Below are 13,003 nucleotides of genomic sequence, written 5' to 3'. Positions count from 1 at the left end.
ACGCTAAGTTAGCGTTAGCATTTTGCGGCCCGCTATTTCCGTCACTTAACGGAGCCCGCAAGCGGTTAGTGTACGACGTATGCGCAGTTGCACGAAAAGCCAACGCAAAGCTTTGCGTACGCCATTCTAAAACTGCCTAATGGGAACCCGCAAGCGGTTAGCGCACGACGCATGCGCAGTTGCGCAAGAAGCCATGCACAGCTTTGCGCACGCTATTCTAAAACTGCCTAATGTCCGTATAATTGCTATCTCAGTACTCCCCCCCCCCCGTTAAGTAAATCTCCCGGATTCCGTTTTTTCTCCAAACTTGGCAGGTATGCAAACCAGACTGTACTCGTTTTGCCTCTTTAAATTGCTCTCTGCCACTTGCGAGTAAACTCTCGTAAAAAAATTCATGTGTGTCCTGCCGTTCATGGAGAGAACATAAACAAATATAACTTGTAGTGAAATTTTGACAACGGATGGTGCGTATGCTTCCACATCCAGCGTTCTGCTCACTGAAAACCAAATAAATGTTTATTCTCTCTCTCAACCTGCGTCCCTTTGCCAGCGTCTTAGCAGCACAGCCATGGCGAATCAGTGTGCCACCTGCGTGTGCTATTTGACAGACGAAGAAGTTGAGGAGCTCGTGATGAATTCAGACTCCAAATAAGATGGATAATTACTTGCTCTGCCACTCTGAATTACTAGGTCATTATTTATTAACTTATTAAAATTATTTAGCTAATTCATGCTTACAATGAGTACTACTTTTGTTTTGATGAGATAATCTCCGACAAAGATGTCTACATGTCCTTAACAGCATCCTACTGCATTGCTAACAGAAATTTCCGCATAACGTGCAGCAAAAAAAAACCAGCATGGAGTGTGCAGCAGTGCCAAAAAAAGCCGGCAGTGAAAGAGTTAATAAGTACAGTAGAACCTCGTTGATACATTCCCATTTCGTACGATTTCCTGGTGCCAATGCTCATATCATTATCAAGCAAAACTGCATGATGTTTCATCGAATTTGAATTGGAATTGTACGCTTTCTTAATTAGTAGGGGTGTGTGAATATTAGTTTCGAATTCGAATCGAATAATATCTAACTGAATAATATCGAACTGAATAAACTGATTTGACTTTCTAATAGCCAGTATTCGAAGCTTCGAATAATTCGACAGATGAATATCTAAAAAGAGACAAAGGCCAACGATGCAACTTGGCTAGGGTTGGGTGGCCAAAGCTAACACTAAAATCGGTACAGTATGCCTTTCGTTAAAACTTTGACCGATATCCTCGTACAAAAGCGAGCGCGTGTTTATTTTAAAGGCGATTATGTAATTTCCAGATGTAAAAAAAAAAAGAGAACTGTCATGCTCTTCTTCACAACCTTGCCTCTGAGATGTAGGCATGGACGTTTCTTGCCTATACACCAATTTCACAAGGAGGCTGCCATTTTTAAAGCACTCCACCGCCGCAGCGCCGTCTATCGTCTGCGACGTTTCGCCGCCCTTCCGGTGTGTGGGGTTCCGCGGCGGTGTATGCAGCGTATGCGCTCGGTTCACGAGGTATTGCTGTTCTTCGCGGCACACGGGCAAAACAGGGCAATGCTTTTCGAGTGTAAAGGCGCTGATAAATAATCGCTAAGCTTGCAGCTTCAAAATGGTTGAAACAGCAAGCAGCGGCGGCCCACGAGGCGTTCTCGCAGCAGCGCCGACGATGAGTAGAATGCCAATGCAGTTCTTAAGCAGGATGTGTAATTGGTAATTGCTTCGTATGTTTTGTTATAGCTGGCCGAGTGAGGTTCTTGGAATAATCACTATAAAAGAGCGTTACATTTAGGAAAACTGTCGAAGTATAGTCGGAGAAACATAAATAGAGACGAGCGAACACGTAGGCCATTGTTCGGCTGCGCGCTACCCTTTTGAAACGTTCCGTATGGCCATTCCAATAATTCCGTATGTTTCCGCAAGAATCTTACTGAAACATATGAAAAATATATGGACAATATACGAAAACATATGGATTACGTATGCAACATATGGAATTATTGGAATGGCATACGGAACGTTTCAATAGGGTAGGTGCGCGCATTAGTGTTTAAGATGGCTCCCGGGTTTCCGTGCCGTGATTATTCAAGTTCAACGTAACTCTAATCCCTAACAGACCATTTTGGTTCCGCTTGGCACGTTGTAATACAATGTTCACGGAACGACAGGAGCACAAACACCGATGCGTGTTTATTCGTGTCGCCGTCGTAGCTTGTGGCCTCTGATCCTTGCATAGGATAAGGAACAGAAGTACGACATGTGAGCTCAAAATTCGGCGTAGAAACAACACCGATGATAAAATAAAAATAAACCTGTTGCACATCCGGAAGCGTGGCATGCCGTAAGTTCGCTTCGGCGCGAGCCGCCGCCACTAGCGATACGCCGAAGGGGCGCTCGTTTTTGCTAACATTATTGTCAATTTGTTTTCTGGCGAATATTTCAGAAGCATTACGACGAGCGCACGTGTCCAGGTAACGACCTGGCTTTAACGAACATGGGCCGATTATTCACGACACCCAGGCTGCCGCGCGAAAAAAAAAATGCGGTTGTCATAACGCTACCCCAGTTATCGTCACAAAATTGACAAGTCGAGAAAGAACGTGCTCTCGACGAAACGTTAGAAAACGCGTACCTACGCCAAAGAACACATGTCGTGCGGGCCTTTGTCATGTAGATTGAAAAGTGCTCATTCAATAATCTCGAAATTGCACGCACTAAGATGGAACATTTTCTAGCCGCAGGCATTGTAAATCATGTGCATAGAAATCAGAGAGGTTCATGAGAACAACTCTTGGCCAAACATTTGTGTATTAATCGTCAGCCTTGACATTGGTTCTCTTTGGTGCAGATGATAAAGTGTACCAGCACCCAAGCACAATGGTGTGGTGACTTGGAGAAATGGCCATAAGTGCAGACACCACATGTAATAATATACTATTTGTCCGAGAAGAAGGCGTGCGACCTGAGAGAAGCGAAGTCATTTAAAAACATTGTGCACTTCGCATGCCTTGGCTGCCAGTCTTTCAGGCTTCCGTAGCTGTGCCGCAGCCAAACACAGCGCAGTGGTAGCTTGTCGACCTGTTCTCGTCCGACATTTCGATTTGCGGCAGCACAATTGTTTCAGCGCGTCGAAAAATGGACACACGCTGACCTCTCACGCACCACGCAGTGCAAAACTCGGGAATCCGCACACACCAGCGGCAGCGGTCGGCCGAGGTGGAGAGAGAGAAGTGGTGAAAATACACCGGTTCGAGGCTACGCTCCTCCTCTCCGTGAAAACGGTCTATAGGTTGCGTATGCCGCAGGCGCCATAATACATCCTGAATTCGGCCCATGAAACCCTCAGTGGTTGAATTCACATATGAAAATTTGTTCATGCTGTGCAGTCGTCACTGCCGCACCGCACCACTCGTCCAAAACTCCCATTGTTCCGGCACGTAGTTAAAACGCTGCTGTGAACGGGCGCCCGAAGATTGTTGGGCCCAAGTACCCATGGAGATAAAGCACAATTGCGCAACCATAGATGAAGCACAATTGAAGCTGTACCTGCAACCATAGGGGAAAATAACTAGCTACGGGACCCCCTTCTTTTAGCCGTTAGAAGAAAATACCCTTCCGAACAAGCGCACAAGAAAGCTGCCACCAAGCCGTAGGGGTCCCTGATTTTTCCCCTGTCTTGTTGTAATTGGCGGTACAAGTTTCGTGTAAATCTACGTACTTTTCGATTTTCGATTTCTCTGGCCATTATTCGGCACTATTCGATTCGAGGTGAAATTTCACTATTCGCACACCCCTACTAATTAGTACTCTTTCTCCACGTTTTTTTTTTTTTTTCGTAGAATGTATGAATGAGGTTCTACTGCACTCTCAATTTGAAGTGAATTTGCCATTAATTTAAAACTTAAGAGCTGGCATTACATTAAAAACACTTCACTATATGTTTGATGGGTGTTGGTCTTGTATGATTATTTTGTTTCTAGTATTCTATTTAAAAAAATAGAAATGACTTTGCCTACCATGTAACAGGTAGCATTATTGTCAACATAAACATAGTAAACAACATAAACATAGCTTCTTGCACTGGGAAGAAGGAGCTGGCCTTCCATTATATTGGAAGGCCAGAGTCCCGCTTTCAGTGATCTGAAAGGGAACTGTTTTGTTGCTCTTGTTTCATTGGTGATATTCCTGCTTTCTCTGGCAAAAGCATGATTGCCCTTGCATGAATTGTGGAAGGGTGATTGCAAATTGTTCGCAAAGGCCTTTCACAAGGCCTTGTTGCATTGCATTATTCAGAAAAAACGCCGCGACAGAGACTTTACCACACGAACACAAGCGCCGGCTTGCAACTGAAGTTTATTCATATTCACAGAACAAATATATACACTCATGCGGCTATGCCAACCAAAGGAAAAAACCAGAAAAAAAAAAACAATTTTCCATTAAGATGCAGGATTCTTCATGCTGCAATGCGACCAAAGGAAAGCTGATACATGAATCTTTTTATTTTGAATATGCCATGCCTCGCCCAACTGTCAGTCCTACTTGTTACATCACACGCATGCATAAGATAAAAACATACAAAATGGTGAAGTTCACATATAAGACCACGCCACTAATGAGGTTTACATATCACTGGCCTGGGCATGCCTGTCTCATGATTTTTTTAATACTTTGGAAGCATTCTTATTGTTGCTTTTTTTGGAAGGAAATACAATGCAAGGCATAAGTTGCTTTAAACAGTCGTCTGTTACTGCTCACTGCACTCTAAAAAAATACTTTTGTCCCACAACAATAATAGTCTGTTTTGCATGCCTTTCCTTGTATTATTGCCGCACGCCTGGCACTTCCAGGTCATGAACGACATGCACGTTATCAGCGTGATATAGCATTCTTGAGAGGAAAGGCCAGCGGTGAGTTTTCAAGAAAGGAAACACAAGCAAGCCAGATGACTATTATTGTTGCGGAGCAGAAAGACTCCCTTTTATGCAATCCTTTTTTAAGTGCTTGTACTCTGCAACCTTTGCTTTGGCGTCGTACGTTATGAAAAGTTCGCTGATGCAATTTAAACATTCGTTACTTGTTCACTACATCAACAAAGAAAAATTCATGAGCCTGTGAACCTGAAGTGGGGCCGGGCTGTTCATGTTAAGCTGTCATTTCTTTTTGTCTGTTTAGTTAGAACACCGCCGGTGTGCAGCAATATAGCATCATGCCACGTCAAAGAAAACTTTTTTTTTAACCTGCCTACGCTTCACACTCGTTGCGCTTTCTGGAGCTGCTCCGAAATGCATGTCTTCTGTTCCAAAATGGACAATACCTGCTCCAATGAGCAAAGTTTACTGCTATAAATCTTTGGCCGCTTTCCTTGCTGTGTGTAGGAAAATATTAAGTGTTTTTTCTTATCTGTTGCTAAATTGCTATCTTTGCTTCACATTGCGTGCCTGCCTCTGGTGTTTTTGAAGGTGGCAGTACCACACATAAAAATGTGTACAGCCAATTTGTCACTGCAGGGCAAGCATTTCTTTACAGCTGCCTGTTTTGAGAAACATTGTTTTTAGATGCATGCTTTTCCCAGAACAAGATGTTTCAGGTAAATGAGTAGTTTCTTAACCTCAGCTGCCCTGTGTCTAAAATTCCAGTGTCCCCTGAAACAACCAATATTTGCTCGTATGTGATGTGTAAAGTTGCAGCATTTCACATGTGAATAAAATTCAGGCTAGTTAGTCTCTTACATTATTGTAAATTTACCTTCAACTTGCTTTCACAGAATGAAGAGAATACAGAACTGACAAAACTGTACGACGATCTCCTTAACCAAGTCAAAGCCAAATAGACCGGAAGAGGCATGCTCAGCTCTGGCCACAGCTGCACTATAATTACTTCGACAGTGGTTTGTCATGTCATGTTTGAGATGCACTAATTTATGGTTTCACTTGTTTGTTGGCACTGCCTAAATGTCTTAGCTGATTAAGGAATGTCTGTGTTTTATGCACCTCTTTGTTTGAAGCGCTTTGATGCTTTCATAAGCTGTCCACTTCTCACTCCTGTTTGGTGTGAATAGTTTTAGATTTTGCATCTTCGGGTTAAAGGGATGCAGACTGCTGGGTGTACAAAAGAACACAAACATATGTAAAGGTCCTTTGTTTTGCCCAGTCACAAAATATAAAACTCCCTATTGACAACCAGAGCTCATTTGGGCATTGCTAGAGAACATTCATTATTGCTCTTTTGGGTACTTACGTAAACAAAGTGCAAGCTTTTGATCTTTTTGTACTGCATTACTAATTTGTTAACGCATTTGAACTTCAGTTGGACTATATTTTGGTTGCTTCTTTTTAGTGGACACAGTAGCACTATATTCTTGCCAACAATTGGGCTGTTCTATTGTGCATGCACGAAAGTGACACCAAATACTTGCTTGTAGGGTTATCAGCCAGCAAACACCATGCTTCAAACAATTCTCTGAATAAATGTTAAATCCATGCTAAGGAATAAGTCTGTGTTATAAAGATTATCATGTTACAAGGTGTGCATCTGCGATGGTGAACCTGCTGATGTGAAAGGGATGGGGAAGGGGTGCCTCTAGTGATAATTATTTCTCTACTTTAGTTCAATGGGCCTGTCATACATTACCTTGGATCTTTGCAGCTTTTGTAAAATTGAGCTGCCTTGCGATGGATCTGGCTCCTTGATGAATTGGATTAATGCCTCTGGTGGAACAAAGTATTGGGTAGCTATCCACTGTAACGAGCATTTGCATGGCCCAATCACATGTGCAGTTCACCCGTGACGCAGTCAGCACTAGGAGTCATAACTATATAAACTCTTATGCCATTGCATTAAGCATTCTATGTTTACATTATTGCTTCTAGATTTTATGTAAATGAGTCAAAAGTCACTCCTTACAGTGTATTAGTGCAAATGCCAATTTTATCTGCTTTTACTGCTATTGACATATCTTGTTGTGCCTGTTCCCATAATAGAATGCACATACAGCTGAATATGTAAGAAATGGAACAGGGCATGCTGCTGCTTTCACCTCACAGCCTAAAAATACATGGAGAAAGCTTTTGCACTGTCTACCCCATTGGCCCTTGGCTGCTGTTGTCTTTCATTGCTATTTTTTTGGGTGTTTATGTGCAAGAACATCATTTGGCAACCTCAGTTTTTCGATGTTTGATGTCTCCTTTATGTGTAAATTGCAAAAATGTCATATTTCATCTGTCAAGGTTTTCTTGTCACTTTTTAAAGGGTGCATGCAGACTTCAGCTCTGTGCAATATACAGTACTCGCGGATTGAAACAGGACAATTTAGGGCTAAGTAAAGCACAAACTTTCATTTCCAGTCTTCAGTTCGGATTGTATCAGTGTAATTTCAACTCGAACACTTAGATCAGAGCCGACAGTATCTTTAGAGACCAAATTCGTCGGGACATAAGGCGATTATCTCGAGCAATTGGACATACCAGTAGTTATACAAAAGAAAAAATTCGGTGTTGCGTTTGAATCCGCGAGTACTGTACTTCTGTGCATACCCAGCTTGGTCCTGAACGCATTGAAGATGCTTCAACACACATTATCCAAAATGTTAGTTTAGGCACAGATGTATAAAATTAAAGCATGCCTGTTCGATGTCTCATTTACAGCGTAGATCCAGAATACTGCAATATTACTTTGCTGTACACTTTGGGCGTGGTTTCATTTAGCTTGCAACTCTAAGCCATAGCTTTCTCTTAACATGTGCAACATGTCTGTACGTGTTTCACCCCAATGTCAACAATCGTGGACAAGCTCAGTGTTGCATTTTGTAGAGATGTCATGTGTTAATGACACGTAGGATGCAGCAGAATGCCAATGCCTTCTTAGTTTTGGTTTTAAAAGTTCAAAATTGAAGGCACCGCCATCACATTTCTTCTCTGCAGAAATTTCATGCAGCATGCCCATAATTGGCTATGGGTCACTTGAGTGGTTCTTAGCCTTGTCTAACTTCAGCACAAATTGTTATTCAAAAATATTCTCATTATAGAGTCTGTAAAATGTGCTAAACCAGACCATATGTCTGGCCAGAACTTAACGGTTCAGTGGAAACTCGATTACCAGTAGGAAAATGTTCCATTTGAAAGCCAAATGCGATCCTCATGTGTATAGGCCACAGTACAGTGGTGGTCTTCATTGCATTGCCATCATGTCCAAAGTTTATCCTGGCTCTATGGTAGATTTTTGTAGTTTCATCACAATTGACTGTGCCACATCAGCATTTATTTTGGGCCTTGTTCCAGGCATTGGAAACTAGGTTTGATAAATTGCACCATACAAAGATGGGAAGTGCAGCCAAGGACTGCAGAGGGTTAGGTGGGGTAATGAAAATTAAATTTGCTGGAATGAAAGGGAATTGCATCACAAACTTGATGTTTAGTCATTGACTTCCTTAACCCGGTTAGTATAAAAAGCCATGGCACACTCATTACTTTGGTGTATGGTACTGGTTGGATCATGTATAGACAGGTTACAAATTTTTGCATGAAGCAGTCTTGCTGTAAATCACCTCTTTTTTTTTCTTCTGTTCAGCCTTAGCTTGAGCCTCGTGTACATATGTGTGCCCACTACTTGTGTTTAGCGTCGTGCAGTGAAATACATCGGGAGCTATTGTCTTTATGGATGTCAAGTGCAGTTAATGAACAAGATGTACCTCAGTTTCAGATTTATCTTGTATTGATGGTAGTTGCAGCCATCTTCCATCCATCCAATTTCATTGTGATTTATGCTCTCAAGAGCCCTGTAATGTGCTTGGCTTGACTGTGGTATGGTCTGAAATTATTTCTTTCATGTCCTCCTCTGTTGTGTTTACCTTCAGTCAGGTATTTAATAGCCTTTTAAATTGTTTAGCACTGTTTCTCTTGTTGTATTGACTTCTAGCAGGTGTGTTCATATCCACTTTTCTTAGCCGAACATCTTTGTAGCATGTAAATGCACATTGAACATGTAAAGTGCATGATGGTGAAGCCATCTGCATTTTACTTTAATGTTTGTATGGTAAGAGTGCTGATGTGAACTAGCGCTGTCTTATTGTATCATTTTTTTTTTTCGTAGCACTGCATAGTGGTTACCAGAATGCTCAAATGTGGGACATCGACCAGGCGCTGTACTGTGGGCTAGCTTGTGGACTGTAGTGCCGAGATGCCAAGATGCTTTAGTGAACTTGTGCAAATCTTTGTCCTTGTAGCCATGCAAGAATTTAATTTGTTCTTTTGGACATGCAGAACTTCTTCCATGAGGATGAGAGTACCTTGCAGCATTTCTGTGGCTTGTGCTGGGAATTGAAATGCTCGTCTTTCGATGCCACTGTTGTAAATAGTTTTTGCTATCGCTGCTGTAAATGCATGCCGAAATATAACTTGTGCACACTTGTAATGCTCCAAAGGGTGCAAGAGCCATCCCATGTAAGGTTGCTGCAACATGTAGAAGTGATTAAATGATGCAGCTTTTATGACCTATCTTTTTTTACTTATTTGCTGAATGTCTGGAGACAAGCTGCTCCTCTTTTCTGCTCAGTAGCTGCTTGTCACTGCCGGACAAAGGGGCTAGAAGCTACTAAGCGCTCGTGATGACCTTGAGCGCATTTTCTGACCATATTCGCACACTTATGATATGATGGCGCACCTCGACGAGTTGACATGCCCCATAAGGGTAATGCATTTCACTGAGACTGCAATTTGGGCCTGTTGGTTTGTGATTAGAATGCACAAAGTTGCGCAACTGAGACACGTACAGAAGGAAGACACTAAGCGTGTGTCTCATCGTGTCTGCCTTCTGTCCGTCTCAGTCGCGCAACTTTGTGCATTCTAAAGGTAACTTTCCTTTCGGAACAGCGCAAAAGATGAAAGACACAGAAGACCTAACAATACGAGCGCTGAAAAAGGTTACGGCCCGCCTTTTTCTAAAGGTAATGTATATAAGGCACGTCTGAAATTTCGGATGCGGAAACTCATTGGCACTCCATTTTTCGGACTTTCAGAAAGCCAGTGCGGACGCCCGCCAGCTCATATCTTTATTTGCATCTACCTCTAATTTTCGCTCACAGCCAAAGACACAGACACCAGAATTTCTGCGAAACGAGCTCTTCAACGCTGTTAAAGGGAAGAAACTATGCTTAAAAGTGCTGCTTCACAGGTAAAAATGAACTGTCACCAACTCGCCCGACTATCAACTTTACTACACTACACTACACGGGCTCGGCCCGCGGTCCGTCTGAAGCGTTTTTCGGCGGGGCTGGACTCGGGCTTCAATCTGTGGACTTGGGCCCACTTATTGAAGAGCCTAAGCCTGGCCTTCGAGCACACGCGGGAAGGGGGGTACTGTTTGAGTGAAATGTGGGCTACCGTCGCCATTTGAAAGGCCTTTTCCATATCTTCTATATGGGTCAGGTTTGGAAGGGAGTCAGCGTCAGGTTTCAAGAAACATATCGATACTGATCTCCAGAATAACAAATCTGGACGCAGATTTGTGTTTGTTGTATGGTTTATTTTTACACATGGTGACCGGATGGGATGCCACACGAAAAGGATGCTTGATACCAGTCACGTCTGTCACATACTTATTAACACTTTCGTGACCGCGCAAAAATCGGTTGTTTTTGGCTAGTCCAGGAAATATTTTTTTCCTGCCATAGAATATAAGTGATGCTAACGTGTAGGGTATCAAATGATAGAGGAAGAATTGGTCTTTCCAACAGTATTAATTCCAAACAACAAATTTATTTCGAATTCAATAAAAATATTATCAAAGAAAAATGCATCAGAAAGAAAGGATTCATAAAAACATCAATGCTACACTGCAATGGTTCAACGTTTTAAAAAATCGAAATATACGTTTTGAACGCAAAGCCCTCGTAGAATAATAGTGGAAATATAAGCTCTGTAAGTGCACAGATTATTTACATAAATACAAGTATATAGGCACTAGTGCCCATCATGCCACCCCGCGATGCAGGTTCTCGACGCGGTGAAACAAAGGCTGGCTGCGCATGTTTCGGGAAAAAATTTATTTTGTTCAACTTTCCTAGCATAGTTTGCAGTTCTGGTATTTTTCAATATTTCTGTGTATTTGTTGAAATGAACAGTGTAGTTTGTTCCAAATCTGCAAAAATCCATAATTGTACCCTCATTCGACCTCTTTCTCGCTCATATACTGCCGAATACCATACCGACCTTCACATTTCACCATTTTCTCATCCACTGAAAGGCTCCGACGGGGTTAAAAGATAGCGTAGAAAAATCGTTCATGTGTTGCAATAGAGAAGACACGGGGTGAAGATTCTCATGGGATGCGACGGTCGTCTTCTTCAGATCAGAGACACTCAAAAAGCCTTGAACCTTTTCCGTGGCATCACTGACGGTGGACGGAGGCCTGGAAATATGTGTCGTCGACACCAACACCAATGCAAGCGCTGGACTTCAACGATTACCATGTACACATGGAGTGAAACGAACTTGCTCATCTTCTTTTCAGTAACCTCCCTCCATAGATCCGTCCCTCTCACTGTATGCGGGCTTTTCGAAAGTATGCATCCACGCATACTTACCTGTGTGGTTGCATATCTCTCTGACGACTTCTGCGGTAAAAAACAACACAAAGACGCCGCCGCGCAGCACACCGGAGCGTTGGGTCAAAGTGTGCTCCACGCAGTCTTCGCGAAGAGAACTGCGCTCTTTCTGCAGCCGGCGCCAAATGCTCCCGCCCGAACGAAGTTAACACCTTGCAGATAATAGCTGTTATTTTTAGAACACACCGGATACGTTTACATCGACGCGCGGCAGCGATAAAACGACCCGAGGAGAAGACGAAACTTACGGCGGATAGCTGCTGATGTTCCGGGGAGGTTTGACGCACTTTCGCCGTCCGTGCTGAAGCCTGGCGAATCGAAGTCGTCTTCTGTGTCTGTGGTGCTACCATCATCCAGAGATTACCGCTCATATTAATCGGAATCCGTCGAAATTCGCCGTTTCTGTGGAGCACCCGCGAGCGGCGTCGACGCGAAGTCCGAAACAACGAGCGCTCACCTACCCGACTGCGAACGAGCTTTAAAAATCTCCCCGCGGTGGAAAAAACAAACTCGCAAACAAAAGTGATAAACATGTTATTTTATGCTTTGTATTGCGTTAGCTGTCCAGAACCGCTCAGAGAGTGCCAAAACTTGATCTTGAAGTCATCGATAACATACTATCGATGGGAATAGGCGCGGTCACGAAAGTGTTAAGAAAAGTCTTTCACCGCAAGGGCAAAGCAGTGAATGCTATAGCAACAAATTGTGGTGGTATACGAAGTGAGGCTGGCAGCTAAGTCGTTTGTATTCGATCTCGCGTAACTAGAAAATGCTGGTGTAAGAGAATACGGCCGCTCCAGGGAGAGATGCTCTTTCGGCATAGTCACTTCGCGTTGAGAGCGCAGCACGTAGAAGGGGTATACGAGGCGCCAGCTGGTTGCTTCTGAGATAGCGCGCGCGCCAGCGACCGCGCTCCGAGAATCAAAGTTCAAAGTTGCTGCTCGAGCGACACCCCCCCTCCCTCGCGTCTTTTCATGCTCGTTCAAGACGGGCGGGGCGTTTCCTGTCTGTTTCGACGGCAGGCCTCCCGAGCGGGGTAATGCTATCGCATGCGCTCTCCAAGCGACGGATATGGGTCGGCACGTTTGATCTCTGCTTCGGCCGCGTTCGTCGCCCCCGCTCGCGCGCTTTTACCCGTGGTTGAACATACGATGCGCGGGGGATCTTATCAATTTGGACTTTATACGGGACATGACGGCGACGGCAAAAACCCGTCGAGTAGGCCCGTAGCCAGGAATTTTTTTCGGGGGGGGGGGGCACTTGCTGAAAACCTCGACTATTTGAGAAAAACGCCTGTTTTCATTATTTTTGGTAAAACACCATGCATCATAAAAATTTCGGGGGGGGGGGGGAGCCCCCCCCCCGGCTA

The 13,003-nt window shown here is 43.6% G+C and overlaps 1 protein-coding gene across 1 annotated transcript in view; it reads left to right on the top strand.

Annotated features, from left to right (window-relative positions):
* Window positions 1–9,522, top strand: part of LOC119375706 (uncharacterized) — a 91,052-nt gene extending 81,530 nt beyond the window's left edge. The window contains exon 15 of the mRNA XM_049410850.1: window positions 5,800–9,522. Coding sequence (XP_049266807.1) covers window positions 5,800–5,865 — 66 coding nt within the window. The 3' untranslated portion in view covers window positions 5,866–9,522. The remainder of the gene's footprint in view (window positions 1–5,799) is intronic.
* The last annotated feature ends 3,481 nt before the right edge of the window (window positions 9,523–13,003 follow it).

The sequence above is a fragment of the Rhipicephalus sanguineus genome, chromosome 1 (genome assembly GCF_013339695.2).
Source record: "Rhipicephalus sanguineus isolate Rsan-2018 chromosome 1, BIME_Rsan_1.4, whole genome shotgun sequence".
NCBI classification, from domain to species: Eukaryota; Metazoa; Arthropoda; class Arachnida; order Ixodida; family Ixodidae; genus Rhipicephalus; species Rhipicephalus sanguineus.
The sequence above is the reverse complement of the archived record's forward strand: the minus strand, read 5'-3'. Positions and strand labels throughout refer to the sequence as shown.